We start from the raw sequence: 16,250 nt of genomic DNA, 5'->3' as shown, positions 1-16,250 counted from the left end.
AAAGCCACTGCTTTGGTCCTAGCCATGCTGACTCATGTGGTCAGCAAAAGATACAGATGCACAATATGGATAGATTCAGACAAAAAGAGCCTCTGAATGGGTCACAGTGTGTTAAATACATGTAGGTGTGGGAGAGAAAAGAAAAGGGGTACAGAAAGTCCTTAAAAAAGAAATAGGGTAATAAAAAATATAATAAGTCACATAAAGATGGAAAATACACAAAGAGTCCGGATGCTATATGTCATTATGTTGTCTTTAAATTTTTTGATGGCTAATGCACAAATGATAACTGCTCAGAGACATTTGATTATAAAAGCTGCTGGATTAAACCAACCTATGTATTTAAAAAATATCTTGACTTCAAAATTTATATCAAAAGATATGTTACTTTGGGAAAGAGGTTCTGCTTTTACCGCCACAGGAACTGAGAGGCTCTGGATTCATTCTGGGTTAAGAAAAATCAGCTTTGAGACCCCCTGAAAAATCTCTGATGGGAACAGATGGCCCAGATGATCCAACATTTCAGAGCACCTCTGTTGCAGTTTCCTCTGAGTTCTGCATCCAGAACAGCTTCAAGGCTGTGGCTGAGATTCCAGCCTCACAGAATACTCCAGTCAGAACTTGACCATAATCTTAAACTTTCTCAGGGTCCCCATAAGATTAACAGGATCTCCCAATCAGCAGGAAGTAGTTTAGAGAACTATGCCCACATTCCCAAAAGTAAATTATGAATGTTTGTCATCATTTAGGGGGTTGGTTACAAGTTGTTATGGATAATGTTCAGGAAAAAGTCAAACAAAGGAGACTAGATTCAGGAATCTTGTTGTGAAAAGAAAAAGTGAAGATATAGAAATGATAGGATAAAAGGTTGATTATTGAATCTACTTTAATCCAAAAAAAACCCAACTATTAATCTTACATAGTTTACATTGGCATGAATTTTAGTTTATTGATACAAATTTAAAGTTAATTTTGTTATACTGTATGTATATTTCTACTCTTGTTTAGGGCACTATTTTTATGCAGGTCATTTAAAAATGTAATATATAATTAAGAAATACAGATTAATAGTCACCTATAATAGCAAACTTATAGTCATGCTAGCTAAGTTTTCAAGGTCATACAGAGTTATATCTCAGATGAGCAATCTTCAAACACTCAAAAACCTATAGAATATGGCATTTAATACGTTTTAAGAACTTAGACTTTGCTCAACAGTGATACACATCTGCTCCTGGAAGCACCAAACACTTCAAAGACGATGATGGACATCGAAGAAACTTCATATGGAGTTTGTTTTCTTTATGGCAAAAGCTTGCCATGCAGGCAAAGAGACTGCCCTTGCCTCAATTGCTGACAGTTACTGTCCAAACTGGACTAGCAGGATGTAAGAAAGGTGAATGACGAATTTTGCCAAGACAAGGTAGGACAGTCCTTCAAAATTCCCTGCTTCACAGCAAAGTCTGTCAGATACACTAGGACTGTAGGCCAGAGTTGGATGCCTCAACGTTACAGAGAAACTTTGGGTAACTATCCAGGCAGCCTGATATCCCTGTCATTAGGTAACATTTCACCTTTCTGGAGTCTTTGATAGAGTTGGAGACTAGATAGTTATGGTTTTCTTTTATGATAAAAGACAAATTAGGTATAAAACTTTGGACTCACAAAGACAAGATAGATAATAGCATATTTTCTCTAATTTTGCCAAATACAAATAGACTGGATATTGTAACTAATTTACTTGAGAACTGTTTTTGTTGTATATAGTCTTACTATGTTAAAGTCAAAACCTTCCTTTTTAATTAGACAAAAAGAAATGCTGTGGAATAATCCTCTTGGTACACTGTAAAGATTTTTCACTTGAATTGGTTTAATAAAATGCTGATTGGCCAGTAGCCAGGCAGGAAGTATAGGGGGGGTGACCAAACTAAAGATGAAGAAGGAGGAGAGGGGAGGAGAGAGGAAACTCTAGCCAGCCACCCAGGAAGCAAAACATATCAGAGGACAGGTAAAGCCTTGAGTCAGGTGGCAATACATAGATTAATAGAAATAAGTTGTAAGAACTAGTTAGTAACAAGCCTGAGCTATTGGCCAAGCATTTATAAGTAATATTAAGACTCTGAGTCAGTTATTAGGGAACAGGCAATTGGGACTGGAAGTGTCCATTTACAGGGTACCTTCAAATCAGACCCAAAACACACAAAGTAACAAACTCAAAACTAAAATTCAATTGTGAGAAAATAATCTAAAATATACTTGACCAATGGAGATATATACAAGAAAATAAGTATACAAAAAGATTCTCACATCATGTATCATTGGGGCATTCAACTCAGAACAAGATAAACTACATATTTATTAGAATGTCAAAAATTCAAGACACTGACACCAAACACTGAGGAGAATGTGCAGCAACAAAGATTTTCATTCTTCGATGGTAGAAATGCAAAATGGTCTCACTAGATTGTAAGATGGGTTGGTAGTTCCTAATAAAGCTAAATATGACTTGTATTACAACCCATCAATTATGCTTTGGGATTATTTACCCAAATGAGTAGAAATCTTTTTTTTTTTTTTTTTTACTGTCTTTTGGATTCCTTGGGAATTTCACAACATGCACCCCAATCCCACTCATCTCCAGTCCCTCCCTATCCACCTCTCCCTCTTGTAGTGTTCCCCAAAGGAAAGCTAAAAAATAAAAATAAGAAAAAAATAAACAATATTTTTTTTTAAAAAAGGAAAACTCTTCACTCCTCCATTCTCCCCACCTCTTCACTGCCTCTTCATTCATCTTAGTGGCACTGGGACTGCTGTGTGTCATGCATTCTACCCTTTTGTGCAAACAGCTTTACTGCTGGGTCCTACTCAGCCTGTCCAACTAACTGTCTTGAAGAGAGGAGTGAGGATTGAGAAATAACAGATGAAAAATAGAGATGACGTAGATGTAAAAGAAACAGATAGAGACACAGAATAGGTTTGGGAGAGCTTTGAGTCAATATCAGAGTTGCCCTGAGTTGATTACTCACAGCCTTTTTATACCCAAAACAAGGGGGACAAAAGACCTCCCCCTCTCAATGACATCATGGTTCAAAGTACAAACAAGTGTAAACACCTCCTTAATTCTCAAAACACCTGGTAACCACACCTTTGGTCATACATTCTGTTATCCAGTCTTGAGGAATAAAGACAAGTTTGACCTCTCTGACCTTGAGTCAAGATAGAAATCAAGCCACAAAGCTGGGCTCCCATACTTTACTTGCAAATGTTCATTGTGTAATGAGTTGTTAGTCAGGTTCAAGACCTCTAGCTTTGGTACACCATCAAAACTGGAACCCCACTGACATTCCTCTCCAATATCCTGCTGTTGCCCCTAGTCATGGAGATCCTGCAGTTATGAGTCCCCAGGATCAGTCCCTTCACACACTCCAGCTGGTCACAGATAAAGTAGATGTTGGGGTGTACCTACTCCAAGCCCTGGAAGTGTGCCTGGGTGGCAGCTGAGTTGCTCAGTCCAGGCTGCTGGGACATTCCTCTCAGGTGAGGGGCAGGCCACTGAGGTTGGCATGGTCCTGGCAGCAACATGTCCCTCAGAATCCAACATGGCCACAGGTGGTGACCCAGAACCCAGGCATCTGTGTGGCTTAGTGGCAACAAGGGCCATGGGCATCATCACAGATCCCAGCCTCTGTAGGGCCATGGACCCAGACATGGTCCTCAGAAGCAGCCCAGGCCCAGATGCCACCATGGCCATGGGTGGCAGTGCAAGCCAATAAGAGGAAATATTATGTCCATACACACCTGTAAGATGCCTGGGTGTTCGTTGATAGGTGAGGATGAGGAAACAGTGCTACATGTAATACATCACTATTCAGAAATTAAAAGGTATGAACTATCAGCCTTGGGAAGACATGAAGAAACTTTAAATGTACAGTCCAAAAGGATTATCTCAACTATACCCAAACCATATACACAATGCAAAGATCAGTGCTCATCAAGGGGCTAGCAGAAGGGATGAGTCTGTGTGTGGAGTACAAGGCATTTTTAGGGCAGTGAAACTTTGTGCTTGATCCTGGAATGGTGGGTACATGGCATGATAGATTTGTTAAAATTCATAGAAATCTACAGTACAGAAAGTGAATTCTAATGTAAACTACTGACTTTAGTGATACATAAGTATCATTTCATAAATTGTGGCCAAACTGCTACACTAATATAATGTTAGGAAAAAACTGGGAGTTTAGAGAGTGGGTACATACTTTCTGCATAACTTTTCTATAAACCAAAAACTATTAAAGTTTATGTTAAGATATCTAAAAGGCTCTCTGATGACAATTAGGGTAGTCACCAATCTGATTACAGTAGATGGCCAGTTCAGGCACCTTCTCCACTATTGCTAGGAGTCTTAGCTGGGGTCCTTGTGGATTCCTGGGGGTTTCCCTGGTATCAGGTTTCTCCCTAACCTGGAAATGCCCCACCCTCATCAAGACATATCTTCCATTACTCTCCCCCTCCACTCTATCCCCAAACCTGCCTCCCTCAACTTGATATGTCATGCTTTGTTCCAAGCCCATGGGAGACCTGCCCCTTTCTGAATGGAGACAGAGAAGGAGTGGATGGGGAGGGGGATAAGTGAATGGGGAGAGGGATAAATGGGAGGGGGGACAAGAAGAGAGGAGGGAGGAGAAACTGTGGTTGGTATGTAAAATAAATGAAAAAATGTTAATAAAAATTTTAAAATGTCTAGCCGGGCGGTGGTGGCGCACGCCTTTAATCCCAGCACTCGGGAGGCAGAGGCAGGCGGATCTCTGTGAGTTCGAGGCCAGCCTGGGCTACAGCGCGAGATCCAGGAAAGGCGCAAAGCTACACAGAGAAACCCTGTCTCGAAAAACCAAAAAAAAAAAAAAAAAATTTTAAAATATCTAAAAAGGGCTAAATTAGTCAGGGTTCTCTACAGAACAGAACTGATAAAATGAAATAAAAATATAGGAGTGTTTTAGTTAGGATTACTAATACTGTGATGAAACACCATGACTAAAAAGCAAGTTGGGGAGGAAAGGGTTTATTCAACTTACACTTCCACATCACTGATCATATGAAGAAATTCAGAACAGGAACTCAAACAGGGCAGGAACTGATGCAGAGGCCATGGAGTGGTGCTGTTTACTGGCCTGCTCAACAGGGCTTGTTCAGCCTGCTTTCTTATAGACCCCAGGACCACCAGCCCAGGGATGGCACCACCCACAATGGGCTGGGCCCTCCCCTCATTGATCACTAAATGAGAAAATGTCTTATAGCTGGATCTCATGGAGGCGTTTCCTCAACTGAGGCTCCTTCCTCTGATGACTCTAGCTTGTTATAGTTGACGCACAAAACCACCCAGTCGAGGCACCATCACTGGGGCTGAGAACCTGGGGTTAGTCAGGTCATAGTGAAGAACCCTGGACACTGCTTAAGGGACAGAGTGAAACTGAGTCCAGGGACTTATCCTTATACCCTGATCAGCACATCTCTAAAGCCTCAGAGGAGCTTCCTTCTGAATAGATGAAACCAACACAGAGACCCACAACTAATTCAACTGCTTTTAGCAGCCACCCCTTCCAGAATTCCAAACATTTAAGCTGACGTGAAGGTTTCAAGGTAAAAGAAGTGGTGTCGAGTTTTCCATCTTAACATAACTTATATTAAAATGCCACACAAAGGTGAAGGTTTTACTTAGCAACAGCCTGTGGGCCACCATATTTAGTAACTGTTTCTCTACTGGCTCAAAGGCGTTTGTTGTTTGTTGGGTTTTGTTGTTCCAGTTTCGGGGCAGTTTTAGCACACGAGAACATCTTTAGGCAACTGAGGGCAGACACTCTTGCTTCAGCTCTGTGTGGTATGTTTTAAGTGTTCACACAATGACATGGCTTCTTCTTCAAAGGATTCTTTTCGTTCTTTACACTTCCTTGATTTCACCTTGCAACCCCAACACCTCTCCAACCCCTCCTGTCTTCTCTTACCTCTTGAATTTTAAGGTTCATTTTACGCTTTGTGGTCTTCAGCTCCTCCTCAATAACAGCTGCATTCTTCTAGAAAGAGAAGGAGGAAAGATCTAGTAACCTGAAATGACAGGAAGAAACTGTCTCTGGGTGTATCCAGTCAAATCCAGTCTTTCCCCACCGGCAGCTTATAAGTGCTATTTATTCTTTGCATGTATGTGCAAAAATGAAATGTGTGTGTACATGTGCATGTGTATGTATGTATGGGTAAATGTGTGTATGCCCATGTATGCATATGCACATGTATGTATGTATGGGTACACGTGTGTGTGCACATGTATGCATGTACACGTGTATATATGTATGGGCGCACACGTGTGTGCACACATGTACATATGTATGTGGAGGTCAGAAGATGACAATGGGTGTCTCCATGGATTACCCTCTGCACTACACATTGAGTAAGGGTCTCTCGTCGGATCTCGGCCATCCTAGAATCCGCTAGTCTGGTTAGCCAGCTTGCTCCCGGGAGCCTGTTCTTGCCTTTTGAATGTTAGGGCTGCCTTGCTGGCTTAGAATCCATGTAGGTCAAGGGGATCCAAACTCCAGTCCTCATAATTGGACTATTTTTTTAAGATTTATTTTTATGTATCTAAGATTTGGCCTGCATGTATATATGTGTACCATGTACATGTCTGGTGCCCACAGAGGCTGGAAGAGGGTGTTGGATCCTCTAGAACTAGAGTTACAGAGAGTTGTGAACTGCCATGTGGGTGCTGGGAATCAAACCTGGGTCATCTGAAAGAGCAGTCAGTGCTCTTAACCCAGAGACAGAGACAGAGAGAGTTTCTCACTATGTAGATCAACTGGCTTTGAACTCCTAGAGATACAGATGCATTTTAAGTGCTGAGATGTATTTAAGAAGGCATACACCACCACTACCAGTTTCAAATGCTATTCATGCTTAGGAATTTAAAATGAAAACACACTTTTCAATTATTACTAGACATAAAGTAGATGTAATCCTAGAGATAAAGACTCAAGTTGTGGTTTTCTTCTTTTTTACCTTCAGTTTCGACCCTGTACTTAATTCTAGAATATCTTTCATAAAATATCCCTTCTCCCTTCAAAATGCTACCATTCTAGTTCTGACTATGCAGACTCATAAAAGAACCCAAACTGCTTTCTTTGCTACCAATCTCCTCTCCAGAGTCAGTACAGTCACATCTAGTTAGTCTCCTCTCCAGAGTCAGTACAGTCACATCTAGTTAGTCTCCTCTCCAGAGTCAGTACAGTCACATCTAGTTAGTCTCCTCTCCATAGTCAATACAGTCACATCTAGTTAGTCTCCTCTCCATAGTCAGTACAGTCACATCTAGTTAGTCTCCTCTCCAGAGTCAGTACAGTCACATCTAGTCAGTCTCCTCTCCATAGTCAGTACACAGTCACATTTAGTTAGTCTCCTCTCCATAGTCAGTACACAGTCACATCTAGTTAGTCTCCTCTCCATAGTCAGTACAGTCACATCTAGTTAGTCTCCTCTCCATAGTCAGTACACAGTCACATCTAGTTAGTCTCCTCTCCAGAGTCAGTACAGTCACATCTAGTTAGTCTCCTCTCCATAGTCAGTACACAGTCACATCTAGTTAGTCTCCTCTCCAGAGTCAGTACAGTCACATCTAGTTAGTCTCCTCTCCATAGTCAATACAGTCACATCTAGTTAGTCTCCTCTCCATAGTCAATACAGTCACATCTAGTTAGTCTCCTCTCCATAGTCAGTACAGTCACATCTAGTTAGTCTCCTCTCCAGAGTCAGTACAGTCACATCTAGTTAGTCTCCTCTCCATAGTCAGTACAGTCACATCTAGTTAGTCTCCTCTCCATAGTCAGTACACAGTCACATCTAGTTAGTCTCCTCTCATAGTCAGTACAGTCACATCTAGTTAGTCCCCTCTCCATAGTCAGTATAGTCACATCTAGTTAGCTTCCTCTCCCATAGTCAGTATATAGTAATATCTAGTTAGTTTCCCCTCTTGTTGTTACATGGATTCTCCATCAAAATTCTTAATCACTCCACACTGATTATCCACAGTGTTAATTATTCTTGATTTTTAGATGCTCTGCAATGTGAAATTCGCAGTACTCAGCTTACTTCCCACAAATTCTCACTCCAGGAAAGCTGGAGTTTAGATATTTTAACCCAATGGTACCCAGCAGAAAAATCTTAGTTATAGGAAGAGGACGAGCACATGATGATTGTGGACAAGAGACTTCCCTCAGCCCCACTACTCTCATTAAAATAGACTGGTCCATGGGAACAGAACAACACTGCTGGTGTCCTTTCTAAACAGCAGGCCTCTTTGCTGCCTGTGAATGTGTTCCCTGAGATGCCCTTAGCACTTTGCCTTCATGTCTGAAGGTGACTGATCTATACTGGCCAAGTTTCTCCTTCTCTCAAACATGCCCGAGTACAGTCTTCCTGTGCAATGTTCCCTCAGTGTTTTCTACTTAGACTTTTTCTTATTTAATTTGTCATGTTATGCCTTAACCTCCCAACTACCATGTAGCTCTGAAAGAGGACAGAGTTCAGATGCTCACTATCTTTTATACACAGCAGGAGGTCTACTGACAACACACACTGCTGGAGGTTATCAGTGCAGACACACTTCAAATGTCAAGAATTTAAGGGCCACACCACCCATTTGAAACTCGGTTTTCTGGAGCCATTGGCTCTCTGGAGCAGGGAAACTGCACTTGAGCACACGGAACACGAACCGTTGTCTCGGTGGCGATTTCCGAAGTGGCCGTCAGTCTTTGCACTTCATCCTGCGCCTTGTCTTCCCCCTCCTTGACATCTCTCAGTTGCTGGCGCAAATTCGTCACTTCCAGGCGCAGCAGCTTCAGGTCCATGCAGTGCTCCTCCTGTATTGTATTCAGCTGATCCTTCAGAAAGGCTACGTACAGCACAGAGGACAGAGCAGAGGGTGAGCAAGGGCCCAGAATCACAGAGACAGCAAGCACCTTCGCAGAACCGAGTTCTCTGCAGCCATCCTCTTCATCCATACCTGTTTTCTGTGGATTCAACTCCTTCTCAGTTTGCAGACGGAAGATGCTCATCTTCAGGGACTGGATGAGGTTTTCCAAATGGCACATTCGATTTACCAGAAACTCACAGTTCTTCCATAAAATACCTGGTTTTTCTGGACAAATTACTTCACTTGGGATAGGACTAGTGATTTTCTGGCTGGCAGAGTCTCCGAAAGAGTTTGAAGTTTCTAATTGACCTCTGGAAAAGCACCCCAAAACAACATTACATCATGCATTTTCTACGGTGGTGAAAGCAGTCATTTGAGCCGATGCACCACTCTAGCTAGAATGGCAGTGACACCAACGTGGTAGAACCTGAGGCTGCCGACTCCTTCAGACAAGAATGCATGAAATAAGCACTAAACACAGACCAGTTTTAACACAGTGTCAAGAACAAGATGAGACTCTTCCACATATCCACACGGGATGTTCAGAAAAGGCTGAGGCACAGTTAGATCCAACCCCTAACCAAGGCATACACTCAACAACTAGAACAAAATCTCTGACTTCCCAATTTTCCCTAAGGATAGAAGGACAGAAACAGGTGGGCTACATCACCCTAACTCTTACATTCCCTGAGCTTTGGCCCCTGAATTCTCCTGGCCATATGAACAAAGAGATTAAGAGTAAACATGCCTCTAGACCTCAAACAAAATGACAGTTCTAGAAATATGCACACTTCCAAGGACTTGATTCCCCAGGAAGAAGATCCTAAAAGGGATTTGCCAGTGTCCTCTCCTACTGCTGCTGACAAGTGAATTAAGTAGACCAACAACTGGGGCTCCGGAGCCTAAAAAGGAGCTCAGCACTTCCCAAGCCTTCTCTCCAGCTTATCCGACAACTACCACCAATCTACCTAAGGAGAAACTAGTTCACTGGTGAATGCCCCGTAAAGAAGGGCATTCAAATTCTCCCAGCTCTCTCAGTGGACAGGAAGGGACATTTGAGTGTTTGTAGCTCACACCACCAACAGGCTGTTGTAAACAGGAGTGCAAGCACTTCAGAGTCTCTACTCCTATGGATCCATGCAGACAAGGGGCTAGAAAACATAGCTCTTGGTTTCTACATTGAAGGGATTTCTCTGCACATGCTTCAGTGACCTGGCTCCTGGCTAACTTGCATGGGGAAGTGTGGTGGTTTGAATAGGTATGGGCCCCATAGACTCATGTGTTTGAATGCTTGGCCTATAGGGAGCTGCACTATTAGGAGGTGTGGTCTTGTTGAAGAAGGTGTGGCCTTGTTGGAGTAGGTGTGGTCTTGCTGGAGTAGGTGTGGCCTTGTTGGAGTAGGTGTGGCCTTGTTGGAGTAGGTGTGGCCTTGTTGTAACTAAATGTTTTCCTTTATAAGAGTTGCCATGGTCAGGGAGTATCTTCACAGCAATAGAAACCCTAACCAAGACAGAAGTTAGTACCGTGGACTGGGGTATTGCTGTGATAGGACTGACCACACTTTCCTTTGGAAGAATGTGGACTTTGAGAGCATGGATTAGAAAAGCAGTTAAACACTGTAGGGCTTAATGGGCCATAGTAGTGGAAACACAGAAGACAGTGGTGCTGAGGGTGATTTGAACTGTGGGATCTGGCTCAAGATGTTTCAGAGGAGAAGTTTAGTATGCTGCCTAGAGAGAGTCTTGTGATATTTTGGTGAAGAATGTGGCTGCTTTTTGCCCTTGTCAGAAGAGTCTATCTGAGGCTAAAGTGAAGAGATTTGGATTAATTCGTTAGTAGAGTAAATCTCAAAACAGCCTAGAATAGACTCTGTCGTGTGGTTTAATAACTAACGTTTTAATGCTAATGAAGATTTAGAATGAAAAGAAGCAAGCTAAGTAAATTAAAATACAAACTGTACAGACTAAGGAGAAAAGATTCACCAGGAGGTGGAATGAAGCTAAGTCCTGTGTTCAAGGTGATAAATAGACTAAGAAATGGAATATAAAGAACAGCTTAGGTCCAGTGTGGTGGTGCACACCTTTAATCCCAGTACTCAGAAGGTCTACAGAGCAAGTTCCAGAAAGGCCTAGTTTAGGCAGTGAAGGAAACCATCAAAAACAAAAGGCTGGTGAAGATGTCATTGAGCAAGGGACCATGTTCCCATCCCAGTAAAGGCAGTAAAACTTGGCAGCTTCGGCCATCTGGTCCTGGCTTTAGAGTCAAGGATAGAAGAAAGGCGTCATGGGAAGAAAGGGGTCATGGAATCTTCCTCCTCAACTACGTAAAGCTGCTGAGGCCAGCCATGTGTCAGGGGTGTCCCTGCATGGAGGCCTAGAGAGGCCACTGTGTGAAGCTGTGAAGGTGAAGCCTGGACTGCCCTGGAGACCCCAAGATGTTGGAGATGCCAGAGTCATGAGATACCTGCCAAGGGAAGTTGCTGACAGAGAGTGGAACCAGGCCAGGAGAGAGAAGTGTGTTGCAGTCAACAAAGCTAAAAGGAGCTGGAGATCTGAGAGCGATTTGACATCAGACATGGAGATGCAGAGTTCGGAGTTTTCCGAGCTGGTTTTCGTCTTGCTTTGGTCCAGTATTTCCTCACTATGCTCCCTTTCCTCCATTTTGGAATGGTAATGTATATCGTACGCTATTCTATATTAGAAGTATGTGAGCTGTTGTTTTGATTTTACAGGGGATTACAGTTAAGAGATTGCATGAAGAGACTTTGAACTTTGGATCTTTAAACATTGTTGAGACTGTGATAGACTATGGGGACTTTTGAAGTTGGATTAAATGCATATTCCATTATGTTATGATTATAAGCCTATGGGAGCCAGGGAGTAGAATGTGGTGGTTTGAATAGGTATAGTCCCCACAGACTCATGTGTTTTAATACTTGACCCATAGGGACTGGCACTATTAGGAGGTGTGGACTCGTTAGAGTAGGTTGGGCCTTTCTGGAGGAAGTGTGTCACTGTAGGGATGGGCTCAGTGTGGGAGTCAGTTCATTCCCTACTGCCTGTAGATCAACATGTAGAATTCTCAGCTCCTTCTCCAGCACCCTGCCTGCCTGTCTGTCTGCTGTCATGTTTCCCTGCCATGACAATAATGGACTAAACCTCTGAAACTGTAAGTCAGTCCCAATTAAATGTTCTCCTTTATAAGAGTTGCCCTGGTCTTGGTGTCTCTTCACCGCAATAGAAACCCTGACTAAGACAGGAAGTAACGAGGCAAACAAACCACAGACTTCCAACTGCCTGAAAGAAGCACAGTACTTTCAGCCTTCCCCAGCCTCACTGTGGTGACAGCTACAGTTCTACAGATCCTTCCTGAGATGAGTCCAGGGCTGAGTGTCCCCACTCTACAGATCCTACACAAAAGACTACATCTTTAGCTCTGGGACTCGATGGGGTTCTGCATTTCTGAATGTCCCTAGACTACCAAAAATAAAGAGGTGGACATGGGAGCCGCTTCCAACAGCTGTTTCCCAGGATCAGGGACAGTGCAAGGGACAGCAGAGACACCAGACACGGACGCTCTCGCAAGCCAGAGCGGACAACACACACGTCTGCTCTCAGCTTCACCCTGAGAACAGAGGAACACAAATCGAACAGGCCAAGCTTCCTAGCTGCAGTTAGGTGGCCTGTCCTTTTCCTCATCTGTTGAAAGCACTGACAAGCAAAAATCTTGTGATTGTTTCAATAAATGCAGGGGAACAACTGACAAACCCAACACCCTTCATAAACAACACCTAGGATGAATGCTCCTCAACACTGTAAAGGCCACACATGCCAGGCCTAAAGTTAATATCACAACTGCAAAACGCTGAAGGCTTTCCTCTAAGGTATGGAGTAAAGACTAAGACATCTAATTTCACCACAAGTATTCAACAGCTGGAGAAGAGCAATTAGGAACAGTTACAAAATAAAAGGTACCGAACTCAGAAAAGAAATGAATCTGTCCTGTCTGCCAAAGACAATCATGTGGAGAAGACAATACAGAGGGGTCTGGGGACGTGGCTCCCCCAAGTCAAGTGCTGCCTTGTAAGAGAAAAACCCATGTCCTGAGTCAGATTCCCGGCAGCCTTACAAAATGCAGCAGCATTCATCTATGACCCCAATTCATCTATGGCCACGCATGTGTGTACAGGCTAGGGGGCTGACACTAGGTGACTTCCTCAATCTCTACCTTAGTTTTTGAAACAGAGTCTCTCACTGAAATTGTAACTCACCAACTAGGCTAGACTGACTGGCCAGCAATCCTCCTGTCTCCACATACCCAGGACTGCAAACACTGATATGCCCGGCTTTGAGGGGCCTCAGGGGGATGGGATGGAGAATGTGTATGTGGGTGTGGGTGCTGGGATCTGAACTCAGGCCCTCATACTGAATGGCAAACAGTCTAGTCTCAGCCATTTTTCCATCCCTTTGGCTGTTTATTTTAATCTGAGGTTTAAAAAAAAAACCTTCTTATATAAATCAACGCAAAACATGTGACACATAAAACATGGTAAATACTAATTTTATAATGGTAACTTAGAAATTAAAGTTAGCATAGAAGCAATATATTTAAACATAATACAATTTCTTATTGTTTTATCAAAATACTCAGCATTTATACCAAATTTAATCTTCAAATGATAAAAGTAATTTATGTGCCATACAATAGCAACTACACTATTATTATGTTTTAATGTGAGACACTCAGAAAATACTTATGACTTTTCTAAAACAAATCACACCAGTAAATTCTATATTGGCTGCATAAACATGTATAACCTTTACTATTAACAAGCCAACTAGCTTTAAAACGACAACAATTCTTTAGCACTACAGGGGAAAAAACAGTTCTGTAATAGTTTCTCATTCTAAAGCATGAAATAGTTAAGGATTTCAAACCTGCCTTTTAATTTATAATACATATGAGAAAAAAAATGAAGTCCAAATTAAAGCCCTGAATCATTTCAGTTTTTCTTTTAAATGATTTCCAAATAAGATCTAAAATAGTGTTTGTGGCTATATGTTACGGCTTGTATATACAGTGCTCCTCATGGGCATAGGTACCCAGCTGATGGACCCACCCATGGAAAGGTACCAGAACTGAGTTACCATAGATGAGTTCACACTGAGAACACCATTAGGAGCTGGGGACTGCTAAAGGAAATCTGTCTTCTCCTACTTTCCTAACACTACTGTTTCTGCTGCCAGCAGGTACTAGGTCTGCTCTGCTAAGTCTTCTCTGCCATGATATTTTGCCTCATCTCAGACCCACAGTGACAGGGCCAAGCACCAAGAACTCAAACTTCTGAAACGGTGAGCCAAAAGCAAATCTTTCCTCCCTTAAGATGGCCTCTGGGGTATTTTGTTATAGCAACAAAGATCTGACTAACATCTGGTGGTGCTCTGAATGAGATTTGCCCGTAAGTTTCAGGCATTTGAATACCAGACTCTGGAATGATAGCCCTGTATGGGGAGGTTAGGAGGTGTGGACTTGGTGAAGGAAGTGTGTCACTGAGGGTGGACTTGGAGGTTTCCAAAGGCTCCTGCCATTCCCAGTATCTCCTCTGTTTCCTGGCTGTTGCTGAAGAAGTGCGCTCCCAGCTCTTGCTCCAGCTGCCTTCTGCTCTCTACCTCCAGTCCACCATCGTGGACTCACAGCCCTGAGGAACAGGAAGCCCAGGGAAGCCCTTTCTTCTGTAAGTTGCCTTGGTCAAGGGGTTTTATTACAACAACAGAAAACTAACAAAGACACTCTATCACAGAACGACAACTCTACCTAAAAATATGTCTGCGTCAAAGCTCACACGGAAACATATTTCCCGGAATTATCTGCCTCATCTGCTTTTTGCTAAGCATCAGATTAAAATTCTTCACACTGCAGCAGCAATCTAGTTAACTTTCTGTTACCGTTTGTCAGCACAGCCCAGCATCAGTAGGTCGTCTCTCAGGGAACTGGTCTGCTCCTCAACAATTCTCATCTTCTGCTGAAGTACCGTGAAAGTTTCAGAAGCTGTTGCGTTGACACGGGTTGGAGACAGAACTGGTCGGTAGGCTGTAGTTTCCATGCGCACCTAAGGTCACAAGGGTACAATATTAGCATGGGAGGGTCTCTTACTGTTGGAAACAGTCACTGGCCCTTCCTTGAGGGGATTATACATCCTGTCTTATTTACTAGCGAATAGATATGTGTCCTAAGTTTCTGAAACTTTAAAAGCCAACTTCTCATTCACCATCTTTTTCCCCCTCTCCTTCATAAGATAAGCAACATCTCAGGTAGATTTGTTCCATGAGTCAGAGTCCCAGAGTGAAACATTCATGACATAAAATGAGTGAAAAGTAGAACTGTGTAGCTGTGGTAAGTTATTGAGATTGTTAAGTACTTTGCTATCACATTACAACCTAGTCTACCCTATTTGCTTTTAGTGGTCACATAGTAGGGACCTAAGACTTCTGAGGGAGTTTTCTCTATTGTTACTACTTATTCCCATTATAATAGCATAGTTTATTAAGTGTCCTCCAAAAAACTGATGCTGAAGCCTTGGTATCCAGCCTGGTGGATCCAGTTATTGAAGGTTGATCTTGAGGACACTAACTTCATCACAGGGCTATCTTTGATGAATTTACACTGAATGAGCTATTAGGAGGTAACAGCTCATTAGAGGCAGCAGTAGAACACTGGGCACATGTCTGTCAAGGGCACCACTTGCCTCTTTTCCCACTTATCTCTCCCACTGCTTCCCAGAGAGTTCTGCCTTGCTTCAGGCCTACAGTGATGGGGCCAAATGACCACAGGCCCAAAACTATGAAAATATGAGCTACAAGAAATCCTTCTCCCTTAACCTGATGTATTCGACTTTCTGTTGCTACAACAAATCACTGAGAAAAACTTAAAAGGATGACTTACTTTGGCTCACAAACTAAGAGGCTTCATCCCAGCATCATGAGAAGGCGGTTGTAGAGCAAAGCAGCTCATAATACAGTGGCCAGGAAACGGAGAGTGAGAATTTCTGCACTAGCAGGCTTTCTGATTTCCTCCCCGACCTGAATTCAAGCTCCAAAACCCATGAAAAAGCTGGATATGGTGGCTGTGTATATATGAGCACAGCACTGGAAAGCAGAGACAAGACTCCCTGGGGCTTGCTGGCTAGCCAGCCTAATCTAATTGATAAATTCCAGGGCAAGTGAGAGATCCTGCCTCAAAAAACAAAGTGACCTGAGGCTGACCTATGGCCTCCAAATGCACACAAACCACAAATAGA

At 42.7% G+C, this 16,250-nt stretch overlaps 1 protein-coding gene across 1 annotated transcript in view; it reads right to left on the bottom strand.

Annotated features, from left to right (window-relative positions):
• Positions 1 to 15,056, bottom strand: part of Ccdc150 (coiled-coil domain containing 150) — a 91,667-nt gene extending 76,611 nt beyond the window's left edge. The window contains exons 1-4 of the mRNA XM_052749453.1: positions 14,899 to 15,056; positions 9,044 to 9,264; positions 8,754 to 8,932; positions 6,000 to 6,068 (exon numbers count right to left, since the gene is read on the bottom strand). Coding sequence (XP_052605413.1) covers positions 6,000 to 6,068; positions 8,754 to 8,932; positions 9,044 to 9,264; positions 14,899 to 15,056 — 627 coding nt within the window. The remainder of the gene's footprint in view (positions 1 to 5,999; positions 6,069 to 8,753; positions 8,933 to 9,043; positions 9,265 to 14,898) is intronic.
• Between the last annotated feature and the right edge of the window lie 1,194 nt (positions 15,057 to 16,250).

Source organism: Peromyscus californicus, unplaced genomic scaffold, assembly GCF_007827085.1.
Source record: "Peromyscus californicus insignis strain IS unplaced genomic scaffold, ASM782708v3 Scaffold_21__1_contigs__length_65335640, whole genome shotgun sequence".
Classification (NCBI taxonomy): domain Eukaryota; kingdom Metazoa; phylum Chordata; class Mammalia; order Rodentia; family Cricetidae; genus Peromyscus; species Peromyscus californicus.
This window is presented reverse-complemented; position numbering and strand designations above follow the sequence as displayed.